This window comes from Myotis daubentonii, chromosome 3 (assembly GCF_963259705.1).
Source record: "Myotis daubentonii chromosome 3, mMyoDau2.1, whole genome shotgun sequence".
NCBI lineage: Eukaryota > Metazoa > Chordata > Mammalia > Chiroptera > Vespertilionidae > Myotis > Myotis daubentonii.
The window spans coordinates 126,463,063-126,490,460 of NC_081842.1; the positions used below are offsets into that span (position 1 = coordinate 126,463,063).

The 27,398-nt window shown below is 39.8% G+C and overlaps 1 protein-coding gene and 1 long non-coding RNA gene across 3 annotated transcripts in view; one reads left to right on the forward strand and one right to left on the reverse strand.

Annotated features, from left to right (window-relative positions):
* LOC132230680 (uncharacterized) overlaps positions 1 to 4,386 on the forward strand; it is a 52,286-nt gene extending 47,900 nt beyond the window's left edge. Inside the window, exon 4 of the long non-coding RNA XR_009451909.1 lies at positions 4,269 to 4,386. This is a non-coding gene — a long non-coding RNA (uncharacterized LOC132230680). The remainder of the gene's footprint in view (positions 1 to 4,268) is intronic.
* ECI2 (enoyl-CoA delta isomerase 2) lies at positions 63 to 26,470 on the reverse strand. Of its 2 annotated transcripts, none has more exons than XM_059688506.1 (10): positions 26,324 to 26,470; positions 21,986 to 22,148; positions 19,046 to 19,144; positions 18,634 to 18,822; positions 16,854 to 16,923; positions 7,723 to 7,825; positions 6,851 to 6,971; positions 2,467 to 2,556; positions 919 to 1,062; positions 63 to 319 (listed from the first exon to the last, which is right to left on the reverse strand). In XM_059688506.1, exons 1-10 carry the CDS (start codon positions 26,377 to 26,379, stop codon positions 164 to 166), a joined length of 1,191 nt encoding a protein of 396 aa, XP_059544489.1. In that variant the 5' UTR covers positions 26,380 to 26,470; the 3' UTR covers positions 63 to 163. The 2 variants fall into 2 exon arrangements, with proteins under 2 accessions (XP_059544489.1, XP_059544490.1); XM_059688507.1 differs by lacking the exon at positions 26,324 to 26,470 and adding an exon at positions 26,045 to 26,294 and having other exon boundaries at positions 919 to 1,080.
* Between the last annotated feature and the right edge of the window lie 928 nt (positions 26,471 to 27,398).

Genomic DNA, 27,398 nt, shown 5'->3' on the forward strand with positions numbered 1-27,398 from the left:
TTGTTTTATATAATTTTTTATCACGGCTCTAGTGAATATAATAATCATAAATATTTCATCACTGAAAAAAAGGCACAATGAAGTTTATTTAGTTGAAGTATTGGAAATTAGAAATCATAGCAAATCCCCTCCTTTGAAATGCTTAACTTTGCTATATTAGTCATCACAGTTTTGCTTTTTTGGATAAGAAGTTCATGGTTGCATTTATGCATTCGTCTGATAGCCATCTTTCCTGGAGGACACTACTTTCTTCAGCATTAACAGCATGTAGCTTTTCTTTCTCCATATTCCTGATGACCTGTTTTGAAATTCTCATGGACTAAAAAAAACAAAACCAACAATAAGGTTAAGAGGTATTCTAATAGCGTGGGATTATTCTAAAATTCTGATTCTTGTTTCTGCACTGTTCATTCAATCTGATTAGACATTAACATATTTGTGTAATATAAGACTGTGCTTCTCAAATTTTAATGTGCATACAAACCATCTTAGATACTAAAGCTTCTGATTCCAGGATGGCAATTTGAGCAGCAAAAATATCAATCAGTCACTACCAATCGCATATGAAAACAAAAGTGCTACATTAAGAATCACCTAAAAGTTAAGCTATCTTACCTAGTTTCTCACCTAGAATCAAGACTAAAAGTGTTTGGCAAATACTGCCTATCATTCTCCTCAAAGTTATCCCCAGAAAGAACTGGCCCCTCTGCCTTCATGTCATAGAAATGGAATGCCTATTTGATAAATTTTCTAAAAATTAGTATTGCAAACATTATAATTTTTAATCTCAAATTTAGGTGTACTTAAAGCCAACCAAGATATGTCTTGTGTGTGTTTTTTTTTTAATTGCTTATTTTCTTAAGGTAAATAAATTATTTCCATGGTTCATACAAGTAAAAAAATAAAAAGAATACTAACATTTGGGGGGAGCTTTGAATATGCTTTCAGCCGAGTCCAAACTTCTTTCTGAAAAGTACTATCAGGAAAAACTTCAGTAACAAGTCCTTGAGCACATGCTTCTCCTGCTGTTAACTTCTTTCCAAAAATAAGCATCTCTGTTGCCTGAAATGAAAAGCAAGACTAAGAAAATAACTTAATGAAATGAGGCTGTTAACTCGAGAATTAATTGCTTTTAATAGACATAGGGAGATTTACTTATGGTCTTTTGAGGTTGCTAGTATTTCTCAAAGGAAGAAACTGAGGCCATCAATAGGCAATAATTTGCAAACTGAGCAGTGAGGCTCTCTAGAAGGTTTGTAGGGTTGTTGCTTCTGTGTGTTATCTGTGTTGGAGAGGAAGCTGGGGCAGAAATGACCTGAAGCAGGTGCTGACTTTATAACCCACAGAAGGTATGATTTTCTGCTTTTATACACTATAAACAATTATTTAAAAAAAGAAAAAAAATCATGGTCATAGGAAATGCCAACCAACTTTTAGAATCCCTAACCTTCAAAATTCCTTTCCCTGGAAATTCTACCCAGCGGTCCAGCTCTGATGGTTTTCTTTTACCTGCACAGGTACTCAAATTAGTTCTATTTGACTGAAGGAAAGTGATAAGACTAATATTCAGTTTCAAAAAAACCTGATATCACTAAGTATATATATTTCTACACTTGCAATTTCTCTTCCAGAAAAGTAAGACTATTTCATAGCCAAATGCTTTTAAACCTTAGGGTTATTTCTAGCCAACGTTTCAAAGTTAAAACCTCAATAACAATTCAAGGTATATGACAGAATAGACTTAAAAAATATGTAACAAAACCCTAACAGCAATGAAAATAGGCTCAATTCCTACTCTCCCTTTCAGGCCTTGAAGAATGTTCGCTAAGCCTTTCCCTATCCCTGTCTCTCTGGTCTTGTCATGAACCCTTTGGAGCTATGTACACAGAGCATGACAATTATGCTTTCATAGACCCAGTGATATACCTGAGCAGCCACCTAGCCCCTCCAGGAACCTTCATACACTGCTAAAACCAGCTGATGAAAAGGCTCCGTGACAAAGTGGGACCCCGTGGGGCCTCACATCTGCTGGTACTTCCCATGATTCTGAAAGTAAAGATGTCACTGTATCGCTTTCAGTGGATGATGCTCATCCATGAGGAGATTAGGAGAGGAATCAGCCTCGCAGACCAAGGGAGGCGGGCACAGCTCCAGTCCTTCCCCTGAAGAATGCCGCGCAGCTGTGGAGGAGGAGGCCTGTGCCACTTGTGGTGCAGCTGGCACTCGGCAGCCAGTGGAAAGACCAGTTCCCCAGATTTGGGGTGCTGGAGAGCGAGTTTCTGATTTCCCCCCATAGCAGACATTTCCCACAGCCTGGTTCTTCATGCTAAAACTCTTTAAGAGTTGATGAGCAGAAAATTTCCTTCTCTTTTGTTGTTATTATTGAGGGAAAGAGAAGAGAGCACAGGATTACTTTTGGAAAAGAGATGTCATTAAAATTTATCTTTAAGGTTTTTCAAAGGTTACCTTGGCTGGGCCCATTATCTTCGGAAAAGTGTAAGAGGCGCATCCTTCTGGACTTAGGCCTAGGTGACTAAAAGGAGTATGAAATGTTGCCTATTTGGAGAAGAAAATTAAAAAGAAATAATTTTTGTATGTGATTTTAAAAAATCATTATTTATCTATACCCTCACATTACTTAGTTGAAAACTTTTTAAAAATTAGTATTGTGGTATTATACACACAAACAATTCATTCTTTTAATGTATGCAGTTTGATAAATTTTAACAAATGTATAGTTATGTAACCACCACCCTAATAAGATACAGAATATTTCCATCACCCCCAATCATCCCCTGTGTCCCTCGCAGCCAAAAAACTCTCAGCTCCAAAAAACTGCTGATCTGCTTTCTGGTCCTAAAATTTTGACTTTTCTAGAAATTTATATGTAAACTAGTGGCCCAGTACATGGATTCGTGCACATTGAAAGGAAATTAATTAGAAGAAATACTTTAATATTTAATCAGGCTCCCTCCTCTCTGGTTCTGGGGTGCATCACCCGAGAACCACCACTGCCATGTTACCGCAGCTCGGCAGCTCCTGCGTTGTCTGTCCGTCCCCTGGTGGTCAGTGTGCATCATACCTACTGGATGGTCGGAGAGTCACTTAGCTTTTTATATATATAGATGAAATAATATACTGTGTAGCATTTTGTCCTTTTGTAGGCTCTTGTCCTTAGCATGTGGCTTTTGAGAGTCCCGTGTTGTTGTATGTATTACTAGTTTGTCCACTGCATGGATGTGTCATTATTTATCTTTCTATCAGTTGAAGCTATTGGTGTAATTTACAGTATTTTGGCTATTATAAATAAGGTTGTTATGAACACTTGTGTACAAGTCTCTGCAGGAACATGTTTTCAATTCTCATGGAGTAGAATTGCTGGGTTGTGTGGTAAATGTATGGTTTAACTTTATAAGAAGCTACTAAATTATTTTCTGAAGTGGTGTACCATTTAACATTCCCTCCAGCAGTGTATGAGTTCTAATTGCTCCATATCCTTGCAAAACCTTGTTATTATTAGTCTTTTTAACTTTAACCATTCTAGTAGGTATGTAGTGGTATCTTGCTGTGGTTTCAATTTACATTTCCCTAATGATTAATAATGTTGTGCATCTTTTCATGTACTTACTAGTCATTTTCATATCTTCCTCGGTGGAGTAGCTATTACAAGTACTTTTCCCACTATTTTTAAATTAGATTATTTATTATTATTATTGAGTTGTAAGAGTTCTTTATATACTCTGGTTACAAGTCATTTTCATAATGGTGTCTTTTTCATATATTATTAAGTCATTTATACTTTATTTTCTGTGAGCTATTTGTGCCTTAATCGCAAATTTTTATATTAAGTTGGTGACCTATCACTCTTTAGATGTATTTTTAAAATATATTAGAGAGATTAGCCTTTATTATGTGAGTAGAAAAACTATTTTCCCAATCTGTCATTTGTCTCAATTTCGCCCCAGAGGTTTCTTGATTTGCTTTAAACACTAGGAACAATTTCAATGTTCGTTATTTAAAATAAGTCATTTTTAGTATTTTTTTTTTATATTTCAGAAATATTTCTGTGTTTTTCTTGATGAATATTGACAATATACAAACAGAATATTTAGGCTTTGTTTCCTATTATCAGATGTGGTGTTTTTATTTTAATGAATATTGTTAGAAGGTGTAAATATATAATGTATGCAGCATATTAATCAAAATAATAAAAATATATGGTTATTAATGTCTTCTCTCCCTATTTTCTCTCCCTCCTCTCCCAAAAGAAAGCTTATTCAAGAAAATATACTGAGAAGTCACAACCTAAGGAACAGAAAACTGAAAAAAATGGAATGAAAACTAAAAGGCCAACAACCATAGCTAAGGGGCCACAAACAGGTACATACTAAGCTGACGATGAGCAGCATTTAACTTATTTATAAGCATTGTTATAGGCATGCATTTAATTTATCTGTGGAAATGGAGCAGTAGATGTCGTCGAGGGTTTAGTCTGATGCTCTGGTGTTAGGCTGCTGAGACTCTGGGAGTTTCTGAACCACTCTGTGCCACAGGCTCCTCATCTGTAAAATGTGGATGAGTACCTATCTCACAGGACTGCTGTGTGCAGTGAGCGACTATTATTGTGCATCAACAGAGTGCCTAGCACAGTCGAGTACTCAAATGCTTACTATTTTTATGATTTCAACCTTTTTATTAACTCATAGAGAAAATGTGCCATTTGCTGACAGAGAAACTAATAGGAGTTAACTATTAATTATAACAAAGAATAATTTGGTTACATGGGTTAAATGTTAACCCATATTTAATGTATGTATTTATTTATGAAGCTGATAATGATGAATCCTAGAAAATGAATTCCTCTCTACTGGTTCTTACTTCTGTGTCATTCCCTAATTTAAAATTAAGACCTGATTTAATTCAGTAGGGTGAACTCTTAGCAGTAGTCATTATTTGTTAAATATTTTACTTTGGACCAAATCGCTTAGCATTAAAAAAATGTATGTTTAGCCCTACCAGGTTGGCTCTGGATAGAGTTCTGGCCCACAGACTGAAGGGTCTTGGGTTCAATCCCAGTCAAGGGCACATACCCAGTTGCAGGCTCGATACCTGGCCCTGGTGTATGTGTGTGCAGGAGGCAACCAATCGATGTGTCTCTCTCATATTGATGTTTCTCTCTCTGTCTCTCCCCTTCCTTCCACTCTCTAAAAATCAGTGGAAAAATAACGAGTGAGAATTAAAAAAAAAGTTTATATTTATATATTAAGTATATATTAGCTACACACACACATACAATGTTCCCCCAAAATGTATACACACTTTAACAACTGATAGCTTTGAAAATGAAATGTATTTTCATAAACACTGCCATTATCATTATTCAAAGTATGTGTATACATTTTTTGGGGACACTAATTTTAATTTTAATTCTAATTTATATCATAAGATGAAAGTTCCAGAAATCTTTAGAAGGATAATGTATATGATAGTCATTTTGAATACAGTGGGAGAATCAGGACAAGATTCAAATATGATATTTGCCCTCTAAGTAGTGAAGAGTGAGACCCCCAAATTCAGGCCAGGTACCCTTCATAGCTAAGGGGCCACAAACAGGTACATACTGAGCTGACGATGAGCAGCATTTAACTTATTTGCCACCCCTGTTCAAAGCAGATCAATTAATTGGTCATTTAACACAAAGAATGTAGCCAAAGACTACTGATTTCTGCCTTTGAGCAGAAACTTCCACATATAAAGGTTAGGCAGTGTAGATGCTAGAATTTCATTTGCTCCCATTATGGGAAAATTATTAATAAGAATTACATCTGCCAAAATGCCCAATCTGGTTAAATGGAATCCAGTAAAAGATAAACAAAGTGTTAGGGACCCTATTATACAGGCCTGGCTCTCAGTGGGGAAAACACCTCCAAACACAAGTAGGACTCTCATCAGTGGTAAAAATCACGTTTCCCACCAGGTTGTAGAACAGCAAATTTTACCATGACATCATCAAGGGCCACTCTAATAACCAGATAACCCTAGAAGTGGCTACTAATTCTACAGTAAAAAGTTCTAGGGTAAAGGTTCTAAGATAAATGTTCATCATGTCTTCGCTTGTAATGACAAAAACTGGAAGCAGCCAAGGCTTCCAGCAGTCAGACTGGTTAAACTAATAAGTTAAATAACTCAAATGTTAGCACTAGTTATCTCTTGAGTGGTAGCTAAATGATTTCTAACTTTTTTCTCTGTACTTTTCCATATTTTTCAAAATTTTCTACTGAAGTAAGAACAGAAATTAAAATCAGTATCATTCAATGGTGAATACAAGACTGAATTGTGTTTTGGGCAAGTCAGTCCTCTGAGCTTTCAGTTTTCTTATCTGCAAAGGAGGAAGTGAAAGTAGATCATGCTCAAAAATGACCTTCATATTCTAAAATTCTAAATTGTAGCATTCATTTATTAGGAAAAAAAGTATCAAATAATCCACTTGCATAACCTGCAAAGATGCTATTCCCTTACCCCCTCTCCCAACAAGCTTTTAAAGTCTCCAAAATATTTTAAGAGTAACATGAAAATTGAATCACTGTTGTATAATTTGATTAAAATACAGAAAGAGTTGTAAAATGAGTTGAGAAAATGTTCACAACAATATTGGTGTTTAGAAAAATTCAACTTAAAAATTCAAAATAAAATGAGTCAAATTAGTTAGACTAATTCTTTGAGAAAAATTTAAATTTAGTCCATTCAACCACAAACAATATGTAATCTATTTACTACTAGCAACAATAATGGAGAGTCAAGGATCTCATTTTACTGGCATTACTTGCTAAGTTTCTGGGAGCTCACCTACCCTGTCAGTGGCATACACAGCATCGAACAGCCCGAGGATGGTGACGGAGATCCCCACAGCTGGACCGTTTACCACTGCAACCAGAGGCTTAGGAAAATCTATAAAAGTGCCTACAAAATCCCTACAGAAATAGAAATACAAAAGCATGTTTAAATGTTCTAAAGCTGCATTATGGAAGCACAGGCAAGACAGCAGGACTCTGAAGTAACAAACTCTTCTGGCCAGACTGGGTGTTCCCATCTCACCCAGCAGGCCTCCCTGTCTTGCCACACCAGATGCATCCAGGACAGCCATCTGAATGGCACTTGACAGCTCACAGAGTGAGTCCTAGATTCGACCTTGGTTCAAATCTTGCATTGTGGGCAGTTAGTTCAGGACCATAAAGCTGCTGTGGACTTAAGAGATTAAGATGGCTGACTGAGCATATGCTGCATATCACAGCTCAGAGGGAATCAGAGACCCTGCAGGGATAAATGAGACAGGAAGACGAGCCTCACACCTTCTGTTTTTTGAGATTATGTCAAAGTCTCTTATTACCAGCAATCATGGAAGTCATGAATTCCTTTGGCTGCATGATAATTTGCTAAATTCCTCTGCCTCAATATGAGAGAATTTTATTTCCTTTATTTACTAGTTTATTTTTATGCTTTCCAATCGCATCTCATGTAGAGCAGAGGATGAATAGGTAACAGAAGTTAAAGAGATAGAATGAATGTCTACCTGTTGATAAAGCAGTTTGGAGAAATATGCCTGTGCAAAGTCACAATTAATCACATGGATACAAGAAGTATTTATTTTTCTTTTGCTCAACTGATTACCACTTTGATCAAATATGGATGAACCCTCTGGGACCAGAGAAATGACATTCTTACCTCAGCATAATAGCACTTTGTTTGGCTTTCTCTTCTACTCCACCAGGGGGAATATCAGTGAAGTTAGCCAGATCATTCCCACTACAGTAATAGTCACCATTTCCTGTAAATAAAATCAACAAGCTCACCTTTCATTCATTCTATAATTGTTGAGAATCTATGTACCAGGCTCGGTGCCAAACACTGGAAACACACTGGTGAACCAGCTCTGGTTCTTGCCCCAATTTACAGATTAGTGAGTAAAATAGACATTGATTTTAAAACACACAAATAAGTGTAAGCAATGAAACTATGACACAAAGGAGTGGTACATGACAAGAATATGAGTATATGTAATAGGGGGTTTGGTTTAATCAGAGTTTTGGGAGGGACTTTTCTAAGGAAAAGTGTGTGCAGGAGGCAACCAATCGATGTGTCTCTCTCACATTGAACTGAGATCTGAAGGAGAGGCAGGGTTAACTAGAAAAAAAGGTGTGAGAACAATATTCATGCAGGAGAAATAGCATGTGCAGAGGTTCTGTGGAGGGGGTAACCCTGGTGTTTATGATGGGTTCAAAGAAGTACCATTATGCCAGGGCAGAAAAAGCAGGGGGCCGGGGGAAGCAGCTGGAGTAGGAGTAGGATGAGGATAGGTAGGATAAAGCATGCAAGGCTTTGGAGATCCTTCCTTTGAAGAGCCGTTGAAGGTCTTTTCTTTTTGTTTGTTTTAAAGTATAATTTACATACAATAAAATGACCAGTTTTAAAGACTCAGTTCCATGATTTAAAAAAAATGTTTTTATTGATTTCAGAGAGGAAGGGACAGGGAGAGATAGAAACATCAACGATGAGAAAGAATCATCAATTGGCTGCCTCCTGCACGCCCCCTACCGGGGATCCAGCCTGAAACCTATGCAGGTGCCCTAACTGGGAATCGAATCATGACCTCGTGGTTCATGGTCAATGCTCAACCATTGAGTCACACTGGCTGGGCCAGTTCAGTGATTTTTGAGAACTGTAAATATCTGTGTGATCGCAATTCAAAACATCCATCATCCCAGAAAAAGTTCCCTTAAACTTCTACCCAACCCTGTCCTGAGGCTCTCTGGCTTCAATTACCATAGTTTTGCCTATTTTAGAAGTTTATTTAGCTGGAATCATACAATATATACTTTTTTGTGTGTCTTCTTTCTTTTGCTCAACTATGTTTTAAAGATCCACCATGTTCTTGTGTGTGTGTCAGTTATTTATTCCCTTTTATTGATGAATAGCATTTCATTGTATAGTCAACTAGAGGCCTGGTGCATGAATTCGTGCATGGGTGGGGTCCCTCGGAGTGACCTGTGGGGACTGGGCCAAAACTGGCAGTCCAACGCCACCTGCTGCTCCCACTCATCCTGGCCCTGCTGCACTTGCCCTGGACTCGCACCCAGTCAGTCCTGATCTGGAGAGGCTCATGCTGCTGCAGCAGGACTTGCCAGTCGTGAGACCTGCATCTGATGCCCATCTCGAGGTGGGTCTAGGGGTCCAGGATGTGACTGGCCCTCCAGGCGGGTGGTGGGACACCCTTGATGGCCCAGGATCCAGATCCCTTCCACTGACGTTCACCCCAGTTGTTGGGAGCAGCTTTTATATCATTTCTTCCTTGTGGAGCATCTAGGGAGGGGAAGCGGCCAGGACATCCAAGGCCGACTTCCAGGAGGCTGGCAGTGTGGTCTGTAGGTGCCTGGCCTGTTCTCCAGATATTGGATCTGAGGGACTACTGAGGGAGTGGCTGCCATTGGGCTGGTGGGCCACCGAGACAGGTGGTCAGCTCCTGCATTGAGCATCTGCCTCCTGGTGGTCAGTGCATGTCATGGTGACTGGTTGACCAGTTGTTCGGTTGCTTAGGCTTTTATAAATAGACTAGAAGCCCGGTGCATGAAATTTGTGCATGGGGGGGGGTTCCCTTTAGCCCAGCCTGCACCCTCTTCAATCTGGGACCCCTCGGGGGATGTCCGACTGCCGGTTTAGCCCCAATCCCGGGGATCAGGCCTAAACCGGCAGTCGGACATCCCCTTCACAATCCAGGACCGCTGGCTCCTAACTGCTCACCTGCCTGCCTGATCACCCCTAACTGGCCCCCCCACCAGCCTGATCACCCCTAACTACCTCTGCCTGCCAGCTTGGTCACCCCCAACTGCCCCCCCACCCCCCCCGCTGGTTGCCCCTAACTGCCCCCCCTGCCTGCCTGGTTGCCCCCAACTGCCACTCCCACCGGCCTGGTCATCCCCAACTGCCCCCCCTGCCAGCCTGGTCACCCCACGCAACCTGCTGTTCAGTCGTTTGGTCGTCACTAATCCCCCTACCGGCCTTGTCGCCCCACTCAGCCTGCTGTTCGGTCGTCCGTCCAGTTGTTTCGGTCGTGACAGCCCCTGGCTTTTTTATATACTAGGATAACTTGATCATTTATCCTCTTATTGATGGACATTTTTAAAAAATATATTTTTATTAATTTCAGAGAAGAAGTGAGAGGGAGAAAGAGATAGAAACATCAATGATGAGAGAGAATCACTGATCGGCTGCATCCTGCATGCCCCCTACTGGGGATCGAGCCCACATCCAGGGAATGTGCCCCAACTGGGAATGGAACCAGGACCTCCTGGTTGATAGGTTGACACTATACCACTGAGTCACACTGGCTGGGCTTGATAGACATTTTGTTGCTTTCAGTTTTTGGCTACTGTGAAGTAGGCTACCATGATTGTTCTTTGTACAAGTTTTTTTTTTTTTTTTTATAGATATATCCTTAATTTATCTTGAATTTTTGCATTGGTATGTCACTGAGCTGATGTGTAACTCTATAACAAGTTGCCAACTAATAACTACAAAATGTTCTCATATCAGAAATGTTGAAGGGTTCCAGTTGTTCTACATCATCACCAATATTTGATATTGTCTGTTTTTGGATTTTAGCCAGTCTAGTGGGTGACATATCTCAGGGTGGTTTTAATTTGCATTTCTTTGATTAATGATATTGAGAACCTTTTCACTTCTTTTATGAAGTGTCAAGTCTTTATCCAGTTTTTAAATCTGATCGTTCATCCCTGGCTGTTTTTGCTCAGTGGGTAGAGTGTCAGCCTGCAGACTGAAGGGTCTCGGGTTTGATTCTAGTCAAGGGCACATATCTGGGTTGCTGGCTCCATTCCGAGTAGGGGGCGTGCAGGAGGCAGCCAATCAATGATTCTTTCTCATCATTGTTTCTCACTCTCCCTCTCCCCTCCTTTCTGAAATCAATAAAAATATATTTTTAAAAAATCTGACGGTTCATCTTATTAATTAGTAGTTCTTTATATATTCTGAATATTAGTCCTTAATCAGATTTTTATATGGCAAATATTTTTTCTCCAGCCTGTAACTTTATATTAATTTTAAATTCTTTTTTTTAAAAATATATTTTATTGATTTTTTACAGAGAGGAAGAGAGAGAGATAGAGAGTTAGAAACATCGATGAGAGAGAAACATCGATCAGCTGCCTCCTGCACATCTACTGGGGATGTGCCCGCAACCCAGGTACATGCCCTTGACCGGAATCGAACCTGGGACCTTTCAGTCTGCAGGCCGACGCTCTATCCACTGAGCCAAACCGGTTTCGGCTAATTTTAAATTTTGATAGTCTAATTTATAAATTGTTTCTTTTGTGGCTAATGCTGTTTTGTTGTTTTCCTGTCCAAGATACCTCTGCCTCTCCCAAAGTCACAAAGATTTTGTTCTGTTCTAGACGCTTTGTGTTTCTGGGTTTTATGCTTAGATAAATTAATTTTTGTGTAAGGTGTAAGATGGGATTGAAATTTATTTTCCCCCATATGGAAATTTAGTTGCTCTGGCACTATTTGTTAAAAGATTTTTCTTTCTCCACTGAAGCGCCATAGTGCCACTAAAGACTTTTAAATGGGGGAGGAATAGCTTTTTATTTGGAAAAGATTATTTTGAATGTAGTGAGGAGACTGGACTGGGCATGAGAAAGAAGGAAAAAGGGAGTCAGGGAGACTAGATATGGGCTGACTTCAGTTCAGACTGAGTCCGTGGTGGCTTGGACTAGTGCCGAGAAGACAGAAAGAAAAAAAGATCGATTCTTCCAGAGATATTGATAAAGTGAAATGAGATTAGACTGGACACGGAAGTTGAGGAAGGGACAAGTATCAATAATGAATGCTAGGGGCCTGGCCGGCGTGGCTCAGTGGTTGAGCATCGACCTATGAACCAGGAGGTCATGATTCGACTCCTGGGCAGGGCAAATGCCTGGGTTGCCAGCTTGATCCCCAGTGGGGGGTGTTGCAGGAGGCAGCTGATCAATGATTCTCTCTCATCTTTGATGTTCTATCTCTCTCTACCTCTCCCTTCCTCTCTAAAATCAATAAAAAAATATTTTAAAAATGAATGCTAGGATTCTGATCTACATAGTGGTACATATGGAACCACCACTGTAATTTGGAACACTAAAAAAGACCCACGTAGAGATGTGGGAAGTGACACCCATACCAGTCTGGAACCCCGGGGAGCATCCTGGACTAAAGATACTGACATGGGAATCATAGGCTAAAGACTTTTGTTGAAGTTTAATAGTAGGCATGGATGAGAGGGTCCAGGGAGAACACAGATCAAGAAGGGAAGAGTGCCTAGGGCTAAACCTTCAGGAATACTTCATTTGGTGGCCACATAGAAGATGAATTTGCAAAGGCGATCAGAGAGAACAACCAGGAACAGGAGGAAAACCAGGGGCAGGCTGTGCCCCTACAGCCTAGAGAAGACAGAGCTTTAAGAAGGAGGGAAAGTCAAATAAAGCCTGAAAATGTGGATTTAATTATATAATGGTCAGTGGAGACCTAAGCAAAAACAGAGATCACATGGGCTCGAGGGCCAGTTTCAAAGGACATGTTTGTTTTGTAAGCAGGGCTTTACACAGTTATATGTGGGGTGATGAGAAGCAAAGAGCTGTATTAATTTCAGCAGTATTACTACATAATGTTTGTTCCTCAATTTCTTCCTTGTTTCCACTAGAAGGAAATAGTGTCATAAATAGTATTTTCAACAAATTTCCGAACAATAAATCTTTTCCAAAAAATGCTTATGGTTATCCTATATCTATCTATCTATCCATCCATCCATCCATCCATCCATCCATCCATCCATCCATCCACCCACCTACCCACCTACCTAAAACATTAAGAGCTGAGCTGTCCTATGGACTCAAAATAGAAGTGATGGACAATAGAAAGAAATGAAAAGGTGCCTGAGAGAATCCAGGAAAAAATGAAAGAGAAAACCATAATCATTAAAGAAATGATGCCATTAGAAGCAGTAAAAGGAGAAGAGACATTGCGAAAAATGCAATCAAGGCATTGAAATACAGGATTGAGACAACTGAGCAAAACAAATGGAAGACTACAGAGTTAAGAATTCAGAGAAAATAATAGATAACAGATCCAGCAGACCAAACATTACTTTTCTATTACTAGAATTTCTTTCAAAGAGAACAGATCAATTGAAACAAAAATATTCAGAGATATTATCAAAGAAAATTTAAAATAAGGCCTTATAATCAGTTTAAAAAGGATGTGCACTGCCTAGGGAAAAGTGATTTAAAAAAATGGGAAAGTATCCCATGGTCATCTAGAGAGAAAAAATGATCTTAAAGGACTAAAACCAAAATTAATGGTAGTCTCAAATATCTCCCCAGCAACATTCGATGCTAGAAAATAATGGAGCTCTATTTAACAGATTATACACTTGGAGAGAGGTTTAAGGATATCAGGGGATTCATGCTCACTTCCTCACCTTTCATGGAGGCAACCAACAGATACTACCCAAAGGGAGTAATAGAAGATAGAGATGTTTATGTGCACCACATAAAGTTGTAAAAGCAGTAAAAAGCTTCCAAACGGTGAGGAATAAAACACACACTAAGCAAAATGAGAAACACAGACTATCAAGTAAAAAATAACAATTAAAGGAAGCATTATAAATGACAGCATGTAAGATGCCAGAACTAAAACCCAACATATCTGTCATATACACAAACCTTTACAATAAAAACACACACGATCAGAGGAGGAAAACCCCAAAAAATGTGCTATATGAAACAGCCAATAAAAAATAATTAAAAAAAGTGTCAAGTTAAAAGATCAATAAAGGTTTACAGACAAGTGAAAACAGTACTGAAGCAGGTGTTATGGCATTAATATTTGACAGAGTTGATTTCAAGGCAAAAAGCATTAAATGAGCTAGAGGGCCAGTTGGCAATAAAGGATAAATTCCATATTGAAGAGACTAACCATAAATCTTTTAGTATCATCAAGATAAAAACATGCTTTAAAACAAAGGCCTATTTTCTTTGACACAAAGGAGAAAGTGACAGAAACAAAATAGTGATAGATGCCTTTAATTCATTTTTTTTCCATCCAAGACAGTCATTAGAAGAAAAAACAGAATTTGAGGAATCAAAATAATATAAACTGACAATTTAAATTCTACACCTTAAAAATGATGATAACCCTTGCTGGGTGACTCAGTTAGTTGGAGCACTGTCCTGTACACCAAAAGGTTATGGGTTTGATTCCTGGTCAGGGCACATACCTAGGTTCTGGGTTCTATCCCTGGTCGAGGTGCATATGGGAGGCAACCGATCAATGTTTCCTCTGACATTGATATTTCTCTCTCTCTCTCTCCCTCTTCCCCTCTCTCTAAAAAATGAAAATCAATAAACATATCCTTGGGTAAGGATTAAAAAGAATTAAAAAAAGAATAAATGTATTACTTAAAATTATTTTTCATATATTATATTGTACATTATTACATATATAAAATAGCACAGAACTGTTGAAGTGCTCCTGGAGGATATAAAAATTGGTCATTTTCTACTTCTTTATCTTTAAGATAGAATTTTCAATAGATAGTAATATACACTAAATTTTAATAGATTCTAAAAAAGTAAAATTATTAAAACTGATTATTTCTGATTATAATATATAAAGCTAGGAATGAACAGAAATGGAAACCCCCAAACAAACTTTCTGGAAATTAAAGGAATATTATCATGTAATGATTAGATCAAAGAGGAATTAGAAACCAAAAGTGGAAAATATATAGAAAATAATGAGTGAAAGCACTATTTATCAAAACTTAATCTTTCAATTTTTTAACCTATTAATTAGTGTAATAATAGGGCCTAGTCACATAGGCTTGTTACGAGAAAGCTTAAAAAAATTAAGAAATTAAAAGAAAACTTTAAAAATAATTAAAGTGCTTAGAGTGCCTGGAAAACAGAAAGTATTATATATTTATTAACCATTATTATCATTGTTATTAAACTTAGGAATCGTACTTTTAGGAATACAGCCTATATTTTGCATGTTAGTTCTAAGACATACATCCAAGGGTACTTACTACAACACCATTTCAATAGCAAAAGACTAAGTACAATCTACATGTTCATCAATAGTGGAATGATGAATTATGAAATCCAAAAAATTTAATACTAGTACTTTGTAGTCCTGAAGAGAAAAACTTAGAAGTGTATGTACTGGCAGAACAATTTTTCAGGAAATGTTAAGAAAGGAAGGTGGGTATAATATGTGTGTATTATATGCTTCCTTTTCTGTTTTTGTTTTTTTTAAGTGGAGGGAAACAAACACACACACACGCTTGTATATACATAGACAACTTTCTGAAAGGCATCAAGGAAAACTGAGTTTTTCTAGGAAGCAGGATTGGGGTTCCAAAGAGAGTGAGATTTAGTTTTGTTATGTAACTTTCATTTTGTTTTTTTAAAAAAATACCATGTACCTATATTTTACTTTAATTAAGAACAGTTCATTTAAAAAATATAAAACATTTTTCTCCAGTATCAAACCAATGCTATTTCTAGACTCTTTTTCTTATATTTATTCTCTTAAATTATCTGGGCATACAAATGAAATACGAGGGCCATTTTCTTTTTTTTTTTTTATTGCTTAAAGTATTACAAAGGGTATTACATATGTATCCATTTTATTCTCCCGCCCTAGACAGTCCCCTAGACGAGGGCCATTTTCAACTCTTCCCTTTTATTCCTCCCTCGAATCAGCTATTAGAGTCCCCCCCCCTCTATTTTTTAGTAAGACGTATCTGATATGCCTAGATAATTATTTATTTTACAAGTTGTAATGAAAATTTAAAAATAAAATCACTCTTGCTTCTGCCATGCCTACAAACAGTAACAGCTACTTCTAACAGGTGTCTGCTGTGTGCCGTGCCCCTTACCTGCATTATCTCATGTCATCATCTCATCCATCCATTCAATGGCGTTAGTAAAACACTGTCTTTTCTGTTCAGAAGCAGAGGTCACCCACAGGAGTAAGGAGTGAACCCAGGATTTACCTCAAGTTGATGAGTCCCCACTATGCATATGCCCATTCCAAGTCCAACAACTTCCATTTTCCATGTTTTCATCAGCCCAGGCCCATGGGCATCCATCGTATTTTCCAGTATAATCACAATACTGATATATTTTTAATTTTTTAAATATCTTAAACATTTTCTATACTGTTGATCTTTAGAATTATACTTTTGAATGCTTGTGCAATATACAGCCTAATGGATGTTCTATAATTTGCTTCATTATTCTATTATGGCAACATATTTAGAATGTTTTCACAAAGTAATGCTGCCAAGATTACTTTTCTCTTATTATTGGCAAGTACCCAATTTTAGTACCAATAATACTTTCCTTACTTATGTGTATCTGCTTTTTATAAATACCAATTTGTGCCTATTAAATTTTTCATATATTTAAGAATTAGATTATCTTAGTACTGGACAAGATCTTAGAGCTTATGTACTCAATTTCCTATCTAGTAGGAAATCCCCCAAAATAGAAATTTAATTAAGAAATCTAAGAAAAGTTTTGCTCTTCCTCAACTACTTGTAAATCGCCCAGTCTCTCTGCTGAACTCTAATACCCTGTTACTCCCCTTTTTCCCTTTGCCAAAATACCTTACATATCCAATGTTGCCTCACTGTCTTTGGAATTTTCATTGATTTATATCTATGTGAATTCCCCATGCATGTATCACACTTTGATTTTCTCCTGTTAAAAACAAACAAACAAAAGGAATCTAAGAAAATGTCTTACCTGTTACAACAGTTATGGTCGAGTCATCCTTGCTTGCAGCTTTAAGTGCAAGCATGATTTCTTGATACATCTATGAAAAGGGGAAGATGATAACCATTATGGGATGGATTCCCTAAATGTCAGTCTGCAAGCCTGCTCTCTGCACAGTGCCAAACACTTATGTTGGTTGTATTTAAATAATCAAAAAGCCAGCCCAATACACTTGAAGGGATTTTTATTCCTTTTACGATTGCTTGTATATGTACCAAGTGCTATAGTGGATGCTTTTTCCAAAAGTAAACAAATAAGACACAATCCTTGAGCCTTTGGAATAGAGGGGTTTGCTCTAAAATGGGTGGAAAGTACAAAGTAGCAGGAAACTCAGAGAAGGCATGATACTTATCTAGGGTGGATATGATGGGAAGTGGCCAGAGAAAGATTTCCTTGAAGCAACTTTTCAACTACAACCTCAAGAAAGAGCATGAGTAGCCCAGGTAGTCAGTCTGGGAAGTGTTAATGATGCTAAAAGACTGGGATTTCCAAGACACTGTAAGGATAGTGAAGGACAATAGGCCCAATATTTTAAATCAGCAACATTGCTGAAAATACTAGATGTGTAGTTGTTATCACTTTTAATGCATTTAAAGCAGGCGCAGTTTCTACCTTAGATAGACTTCAAGGTAGGAGATGATGATGAAGAAGGCTGATATTTACAGATACAAAGACACTTAGAAAAATATGTATGAATTTTTCAAAATATATGAATAAAGGTAAAATCTTTCCACTGAGGAAGGGGATAAGGAAGTCATTCCATTATTATTATAGTTATGATGACACAGTAGGACAGGGTAACTGGCAAGAGCCAGGATTAGGAGATGGATATATCAGGGTTTGGGGTTAGGTTTTCCTCCATATTTGTTATGTGAATTTGAACAACTAGGCTCCTTGTGGGAATGTGGAAACGGCTGACACATACTAGGCTCTGTAAAGAGTAGCTAGTATTATTATTATTAATAAGATAATATAGAAAGAGTCAGGATAAAAGGAAAAACAGCTTTGAAAACCAAATGTTTTATTAATTGAATGGCATATATCCAACTTCATGAAATTCTTATTTAAGACGTAAATGATAAACTCAATGAAAGGGGTCAGAGCCCTCTCAAATTTCACTTCTAGTGCAGCACCAAGCATCCAATTAACTCCCTGTAATTTTTTTTCAAGGTGAAATGGTTAAAGTGCTTATTTTTATTATCATTCTAATTCAATGACAGATTCAGAGACTAAAGTTGCTCTTGGGAAGTAGCACATTTCAAGCAGAGATGGGTTATAATTGATTTTAGATGAAGTCCTGCTCTCCTTTCTCCCTCTACTTATTCAAAATAAAGCTTCATGCAGGTAGAGCAGCGCTCACTCTCAAGCCTAAGCGACATGAAAATACTTCTGGGGATGGTCTATGCCAACCTTAGAGAACCTCTACACACATTCTCGCACATTAATGTATGTTCCATTTATGTTGATTTATCTGTGCTTCCATCATTGGGAAGTTGTAGTTCCCTTTGGGGAACTCCCCAAAGCTCACAAATTTAGAACCTACCTGAAGCTCACAGATTCTAAATAATGAAGGCCTACCTCTTTTGTGTGAAGTAGCCACAATTACTAACCTTTCTGCAAAAATCAAATGATATATTACAAAAACAGGAATGATACTGAAACACTATAGTTTTTGAGTATAATAGCCGGGGCGGGGGCGGGGGGGGGTGGGGTGGGGGGAGGTGGAGAACTCTAGGGAAGGTAACGTCACCTGGGTGCTGATTGCATTCTTTCTGGTGGGCCGGTTGAACATGATCTTTGTGATGCCGTCTTCAGAGGTCACCACTAGGTTTTCATATTCCTGTTGTCCCCTGTCTGCTCCAGGCTTCACTTGGCTGGAGGACTCAGATGAAGAAGTCAAACTGGATACCAAATCTACATAGTTCTGCCTGGCAGTTTCCTGAAGAGAAGATGACAAATAACTTAACCCATGGTCAACAAATAAGCATTTGGAGAAACTTACTATGCTAATAAGTAGTACCTTGCAATGGAGAAAGAGGTTCTGATTCAATAGAATTACATTAAGATCTCAAGGGCTCCATCTATAATGGATTGATAATGAGAAACACCCAACTTCCTTTAGGAGTACAGCACGTAAAACAAAAGCAAAGTAACAAATTTACCTTGGGCAGACTGCCTAGAGCATTCCATGCATCCCATTTGGCCTTATTAATAAAGTCAAACACACGTGGTTTGGGCATATTGCAAGGTCCTTCAGTGGCCTGTGAAAAGGAGAAGGGCAATTTTTAGCCAAATGTCCAAGTAAATTGGAGCCTTAAAGTTTAAGATCCATAAAATCCACAACTAGGATGAATGTGCCTTCCCTCCCAACTACTTTCACAAGGTACATAAATGGATCTGAACTTCCCTTTTGTCTTCTCTTTGGTGCTGTTGTTAAAAATGCACAAGTAACAGAAAAAAGACTGGAGAGACAAAGTGTGCTATTGGCTATGAATCCGTGAAATAAGTTATAACCACCTACATATGAAAATGCTGCAAGATAAAGGTTGTGGGAAAGCACTTTTCAAAAATTCTAATAGTTCATTAGTTTTAAATTGGTAATCACATTTTCACATATAAATAAAATATTCAAGCAAACAATCTTTAAGTGTAATTAGCCAATAAACATTTAGAAACTCACAGTCTACCCTAAAAGCCCATTCAAAAATACAAAAAACTACCACCAATTCAGTGGTGGATTTCTGGTGACTGAGCAACAGAGTTGTAGCTGAGGGAGCAGGATGGGGCTGTCAGAGCCACTGGCCCTTAGGAAACTGAATCAAAGGACATGTGAGTAGAAAGCAAAAAGAAACTAGACTTTTTACTTGTTTGAGGGTAGGTGGAGTGAGTGTTTTGAGATGAATAAAATATTCTACCTTATCAACTACTTCTCAGAAATGGCAATTTAAGACTCCACTAAATAACTACTAAAAATTAACTAAAAATGTTAAATTACATAATATAATTAGCTAAAAAGAGGAAAGAAGAGCTTTGAAAAACGAAGGCAGTAAACAAAGCTAAGACTGTCCAAAGACAAAGAAACAAAAGTGACTGCAAGAGTTAACCACATCAGAAATTAGAGGCAACAAAGTCCACAAAACTTCCCCTACTTCTAATGCCAAATGCAAGGTTAGAGGACTCCTATTACCACTCCCAGGTTCAGAAATATGCTAGAATGACCCACAGAACTCACTGAAAGCTGTTATACTCACGGTTACAATTTACTGCCAGGAAAGAATACAGATTAACATCAGCAAGGGAGGAGATACGTAAGGTGAAGTCTGGGGAAGTATACCCCTCCCACCCCACTGTGGGGTCGGGACAGTGTACCTCTCCCAGAACTGATGTGTGACAACACGCATGGATATCTATCACCTACCAGGGAAGCTCACTCAAGTCTCAGTGTTCAGAGTTTTCATCGTGAGCTTCATCGGCATGGAATATGTAACTGAAGTCCCACTGTAAATCACATTGTTACTATCTTGTTTTTTTTTTTAATTTTGCAATATTGGGGGACCAGGCGGCCAAGTCCCGAAGGACTTCCTCCACTGCTCAGGCTGCTCCAATCTTTTATTAATCTGGAGTAGCCCTTGGGCACATCCTACATTATTTTTTTTTAAAAAGCCTCACCTGAGGATATTTTCCCATTGATTCGTTAGAGAGAGTGGAAGGGACGGGGAGAGACAGAGTAAGAAACATCAATGCCAGAGAGACACATTGAATGGTTGCCTCCCGCACACACCAGGAAACACCCTGACCAGGCTGGGGATCAAGCCTACATATATGCCCCTGACCGGAATCGAACCAGGGACCCTTCAGTCTTAGGGCCAACATTTTATCCACTGAGCCAAACTGGCTAGGGCACACCCTACATTCTTAATATGCATTCAGGAAAAAAAAAAAATCAGCATTTTCTTATATAACCACTATACTATTAACAGTTTCTACTCAGTCCATATTCAAATTTCCCCAGCTTTCTCAAAACAACTTTTTCAGTTGATTTATTTGAATCGGCAGCCAAATAAGGTCTACACATTTGGTTGTTATATCCTTCAAGTCAAGTCTCTTTTCCTCTGGAGTGGTCCTGAAGGGTTACTTTTTGCCTTAACAGGGTTTGAAAATATAGTATACAAACACATGTATACTCCTGTGAGAAGTTCACACAAGTGGAACGGTTTTAAAATAGAGCCAAAGTAGCCACTGCAGAAAAATTGCTTGTACATTTTGTTCCTGGAACCTCTGAAATGTTTGTGAACTGGCAAAATAATTTTTGAACTGGGCCAAAGCAATTATTTGTAAAACTACAGGAAATCAGACACCCGGGCCACAAGGAAAGATTTTACCTTTCTGAAGATAGAATCAGTAACTCAATGTGTCAACACCAATAGGAATTTCTTTCCTTTATTCATGTAATCATTTCCCTTCCTTTCTTATAAAAAACCTTTGCCTTCACCCTGTAATTGGGATGCAATTTGTGTTTCTGCCTGAATCTGTACCCTGAACTGCAATTCTGTGACCTCAAATAAATACTTGTTAAGCCTTTCACTTTGACATTTTATTTTTAGGTTAATACACTCTTTAAAGGCAGCAAAACAGCCCTGGCCCCTGGCCAATTGGCTCAGTGGATAGCGTGTTGGCCTGCAGACTGAAGGGTCCCGGGTTTGATTCCAGTCAAGGGCATGTACCTTGGTTGCAGGCACATCCCCAGTAGGGATTGTGCAGGAGGCAGCTGATCAATGTTTCTCTCTCATCGATGTTTCTGACTCTCTATCCCTCTCCCTTCCTCTCTGTAAAAAATCAATAAAATATATTTAAAAAAATAAAAATAAAGGCAGCAAAACAAACCCTAAAAATAGTAAAACTGAATTTCAGTAAAACATACAGTTTAGCCGAAACCGGTTTGGCTTAGTGACTCTCTATCCCTCTCCCTTCCTCTCTGTAAAAAATCAATAAAATATATTAAAAAAAAACCCAAAACAACAACAAAAAAACATACAGTTTATCAATTTGAGGAGCCATCTACTCAAAACATCTCTAAATTATATCAGACCATAGACATTTACCTGCTTATATAGTGCATAGAGTCTTAGCTTCACTTCATTTCCTGGATCCTTCTTCAACAGTTTTACCTGATTCATTGCACTTTCAAAGTCCTCCTGACTGGCTCTCATTGCTGTTCCACTCAAGTGCAACTGAAGTGATGGGAAACTAATGACCTGCAGAGGACTGCAAACAGGCAGACGGATTTCTAATTATTCCCAACACTTACATACTAAAATGCTATGTTTCTCTATAAATATTTTCCCTATACTTGCCCCAGCAACCTGGGTGCAAAGGTCAGTGGTTTCTGTTAGGTCGGAGAGAGCCCAGGATCAGATACATGCAGACATGTGATGAGACAATGGACTTCCCCTGGAATTTCTCACAGATCAATGTGCCAGACACAGATACCAGCTTCTTCTCCCTTAATCCACATACCTCCACATAGATACTGACTTCTTTCTGAATACCCCCGCCCATTCCGGGCGGCAGAGAATTCCTCAGCTCATGTCCCCGCCCCTCACCCAACAGCAGTACAAAAAAAGCGCCCCCCTCCCTGTTGGCGTGAATCCACGTGCCCTGTCCTTGGGGTACATGGGTCTCCTGGGGACGCAGAAATAAACCTTTTCCTTTCCTTTCTTTTCTAATTCACTGGATTCTCTATTTCTTGCGCCGCCTCCTGAGCCACCTAACCTAACAGTTTCCAAAATGATCCCTAGATAAGACATCAATACAGAAGCTAACTGTAGTAATTTAAAAATAACAGTAAAAGAAGCTACTATCCAGCACATTATTTGTAGCAACTCAAATTAAATACCACACAGATACTGCAGATTTGGCTCCAGACCACCACAATAAAGTGAGTTTTGCAATAGAGCAAGTTCTAATCTTTTGACTGGTGGAGGGTCTTGCCGTCAATTTGTAAAGAGAATGCAACAACACCTGTTAAGTGCAGCAAAGTGCAATAAAATGAGGTATGAGGAGCCCAAATGCCCTTGTAAATTTTGCCACAGGCAAGAAGAAAATGAAAGGCATACAAGGTAGAAGAAATCAGGAGACTAGGACCAAGGGGGAAAGTGCACTGAAAGAATTTAGTAGTTTGTGTCCCAAGGCCTAGAAACAGCCTCTGCACTTAACAATGAGCAGACACAGACTCACTCCTAACCCCACATGTTTTAACCAGACAGCCAGGAGCAGAACAGCAAGCACCGCTGGTAAGTTCTTAAGCTCGAAGAAATTCAGCGGGAAACCAAGATGGCAGCATAGGTTAATGCCGGAGATTGCTGCCTCGAACAACCACTTCAAAAAACAACTAAAAGACGGAATGGACATCATCCAGAACCACAGGAAGGCTGGCTGAGTGGAAATTCTACAACTAGGAGGAAAGAGAATATCATACCCAGACTCAGAGGAGGCGCAGTGCTGAAGTGAAATACTAAGGTGGGGAGTGCACGCGGAGCGGGCTGGAGGCAGAGGGCATGGTTGTTGTTTTCAATCGGGAGGGAGTTTCAGACTCTGAGCTCCAGATCCGGGCGAGTCTCTAGGGACCCAGACTCAAACGGGAGAAGCGGGACTGTCTGGCTTCGGTTGGAACTCGAAGGCAGCTTTCTCTCCGAGGTTTGCAGCGGTTGCTGGGACTCTGTGAGGCAGAGCCCCTAGGGACGGAACTGAGAGCAGCCATAACTGCTCGCTCCGCCCGCCCTGTAGATCCCTGGGGACCCGCCCCGCCCAAGCCCTGCACAGAGCCATTTGCCGGATAGCCTCAGGCAAACGCTAGATTAGCACCGCCCTAGAGATCCAGCACAGAAGCTCTCCCACTGCAGACACAGCTGACTCTCATAGCCAGTTAGCCTGGAGGTCAAATCACCCCAGTATTGCCGACATCAATCAAGGCTTAACTACAACAAGACTGTGCACAAAGACCACTAGGGGTGCACCAAGAAAGCATAAAAAATGCAGAGACAAAGAAACAGGACAAAACTGTCAATGGAGGATATTGAGTTCAGAACCACACTTTTAAGGTCTTTTAAGAACTGTCTAGAAGCCGCTGATAAATGTAGTGAGATCCTCAAGAAACCTAATGAGATCCTCGATGTTATGATAAAGAACCAACTAGAAATTAAGCATACACGGACTGAAATAACGAATTCTATACAGATTCCCAACAGCAGACCAGAGGAGCGCAAGAATCAAGGCAAAGATTTGAAATGCGAAGAAGCAAAAAACACCCAACCAGAAAAACAAAATGAAAAAAGAATCCGAAAATACGAAGATAGTGTAAGGAGCCTCTGGGACAGCTTCAAGCGTACCAACATCAGGATTATAGGGGTGCCAGAAGATGAGAGAGACCAAGATATTGAAAACCTATTTGAAGAAATAATGACAGAAAACTTCCCCCACCTGGTGAAAGAAATAGACTTACAGGTCCAGGAAGTGCAGAGAACCCCAAACAAAAGGAATCCAAAGAGGACCACACCAAGACACATCATAATTAAAATGCCAAGAGCAAAAGACAAAGAGAGAATCTTAAAAGCAGCAAGAGAAAGAAACTCAGTTACCTACAAGGGAATACCCATACGACTGTCAGCTGATTTCTCAACAGAAACTTTGCAGGCCAGAAGGGAGTGGCAAGAAATATTCAAAGTGATGAATACCAAGAACCTACAACCAAGCTTACTTTATCCAGCAAAGCTATCATTCAGAACTGAAGGTCAGATAAAGAGCTTCACAGATAAGGAAAAGCTAAAGGAGTTCATCACCACCAAACCAGTATTATATGAAATGCTGAAAGGTATCCTTTAAGAAGAGGAAGAAGAAGAAAAAGGTAAAGATACAAATTATGAACAATAAACATGCATCTATCAACAAGTGAATCTAAGAATCAAGTGAATAAATAATCTGGTGATCATAATAGAATCAGGGACATAGAAAGGGAATGGACTGACTATTCTTGGGGGGGGGGGGAAAGGGGTGTGGGAGATGCGGGAAGAGACTGGACAAAAATCGTGCACCTATGGATGAGGACAGTGGGTGGGGAGTGAGGGCGGAGGGTGGGGTGGGAACTGGGAGGAGGGGAGTTATGGGGGGAAAAAAGAGGAACAAATGTAATAATCTGAACAATAAAGATTTAATTAAAAAAAAAAAGAAGTTCTTAAGCTCACACAGTTAGCAGAGGGAAGGAAAATTCAGTGCACAATATGGAGGCCACAAGCAAAAAATGGATGTTCACAATGATGATCTTGGATAATAAAGTTAATTGCACCAAAGATGACAAAATAATAGTTACAAATAAAGCCCAAACATAGCAAATGTATCACCTCCTCTGCACTAATGTAATCTTCAAAGAGTAGGATGAAGTCTAGGATCAAGCATTGAGATATTATTCTGTAATTCAATAAAACTGGTTTTCAATAGGTTTTATACTAAATATTTGACCGAGTCTTGGTTTTCTCCCCCGTGGGGAAAACTCTGTATCCTACAGGAATTTGGCACCTGGCAGATTCCAAGTAGAAAATGAAACGAAAGTAAAAAAAAAAAAAAAAAAGAAGTCCAAATAAGGCCTAAATGTGCAAGTTCTCACAAACTATAGTGCAAACTTACTTATTTTAAAATAAAGTGAATTTTAAAAAATAACAAAACACGACCGTTTAATATAGAAAATCAAGAAAATAACTCAAAACTCCATTACCACAAGGCAACCACCATGTCCCAGGGTTTTTTGTTTCCTACGGATAGATTCGTTTGGGTTTTTACATGGTTTGCGTACCCCGCCATTTGGCATTACAGAAGTATTCTCCAAAAGGCAGAGACAGTGGTTCTCAACCTTCTGGCCCTTTAAATACAGTTCCTCATGTTGTGACCCAACCATAAAATCATTTTCGCTGCTACTTCATAACTGTAATGTTGCTACTGTTATGAATCGTAATGTGAATATCTGATATGCAGGATGGTCTTAGACGACCCCTGTGAAAGGGTCGTTCCACCGCCAAAGAGGTCGCGACCCACAGGTTGAGAACCGCTGGTTACACTGCTCCTAAGACTTGCGCTTCCACAGCGTCCCCACACAAGCACAGCATGCTCACACGCTCCCAGTCGGTGCGTTTCAGCCCGCAGCAGCCAGGGTGGCGGCCCCGCGCAAAGGGAACAGCAGTCGGGCTTCCCGACGCTTCCCCGTGACCCCTCCGCGCCGAGGAGGAGCGTGCGCCTTTCCGAAGGGCACTTGGTGTCACTCTCTCCTCGGAAGACCCTACCAGCAAAACCCCGGTGCCGCGGAGACAAGACACAGAGAGGGAGCTCCCGCGGCGACACCCCCGCAAGGACAGCGGCGTCCCGCGCGTGACCGGCCCGGGCTCAGCACTTACCTCCGGACGGCACTCCGACACCAGCGCCGGGCCAGCCTCCCCGCCACGCCCGCCATAGCGATCCCGGGGGCGTGGAGGAACTCGGTGGGTGGGGCGGGGCTGGGGTGGAAGGGCCCCGGATAGGCGGGCGCGGGGATGGGGGAGGAGGGACTGGGGGAGGGAGAGCGGGCGCGGGGCGAGGGCGGGGAGGGCCGGTGGCGAGGAGGGGCCGGGACACAATAGGGGCGGGGCCTGGACCAATGTGGGCTGGGCCTGGACACAATAGGGGCGGGACCGGGACACAATAGGGGCGGGGCCTGGACCAATGTGGGCTGGGCCTGGACACAATAGGGGCGGGGCCGGATCGCGAGGGCGGGGCTGGGGGAGCAGGTGGGCGGGGACGCGCTAGGTCATTGTTTCGTTTTGTTGGTGTGGGAATTGAGGTCCAGAAAACATTAATTAGGTGACTTTCCCAAAGTGGTCAAAGTCCTGATTCAACCCCCTGCTCGGAGTCCAAGGCCCAAGTGAGTTTATTATTGCGTGCAGGTGGCCCATTATTATTTGTGCTTCATCAGGCGGATCTGGGTAATAGTGTAGGTGGGGGTGAGATTGAAGGCCAAGTAGAACAATTTGGACTTATTCTAAATATTTTTTCAGATATTGCAAGATGATGTTTGGGAGGCTGAGCTGAGTCAAAGACCCTGACCCCGCTCCTAGGCTGAGTTAGGTGGCCCTCGGAGGTAATGGGATACACTAGTCGGAAAATGCGGATTCTGGGAGATTCAGTGGGCTCCAGAAGATGAAACTCCTCTCATAGAAATACCATTAATATTTTTAAAAGTCCTTTACTGGGAAGCAGGTTTGGATTGCGAACCCTTTTATAATACAAGTGAACTCTCCCAGGCTTATGCCTCTTATATTTCACACAGAAAAGTGGGGTGTGGGAAATTAGCTCTTTATCAAAAGTATAATTTAACAAATACAGAAAGAACATGTGTCAAAGATTGACTTAACTTACTAATTAGGGAATCAGTATAGTAATAACAGCATTTGAAAAAATAGTTTATATAGTTAGTGTAAAAAAATGCTGGAATAG

Bases quoted from the DNA above. Each gene is read 5' to 3' on its own strand.
- ECI2 (XM_059688506.1), bottom strand. From the start codon at position 26,379: ATGGCGGGCGTGGCGGGGAGGCTGGCCCGGCGCTGGTGTCGGAGTGCC. The intron at 2,557-6,850 runs GTAGGTGAGCTC...TTCTCCAAATAG, and splicing joins CTGTGTATGCCACTGACAGG to GCAACATTTCATACTCCTTT. The intron at 320-918 runs GTTAGTATTCTT...TGTTTTTTTTAG, and splicing joins ATTCAAAGCTCCCCCCAAAT to TCCATGAGAATTTCAAAACA.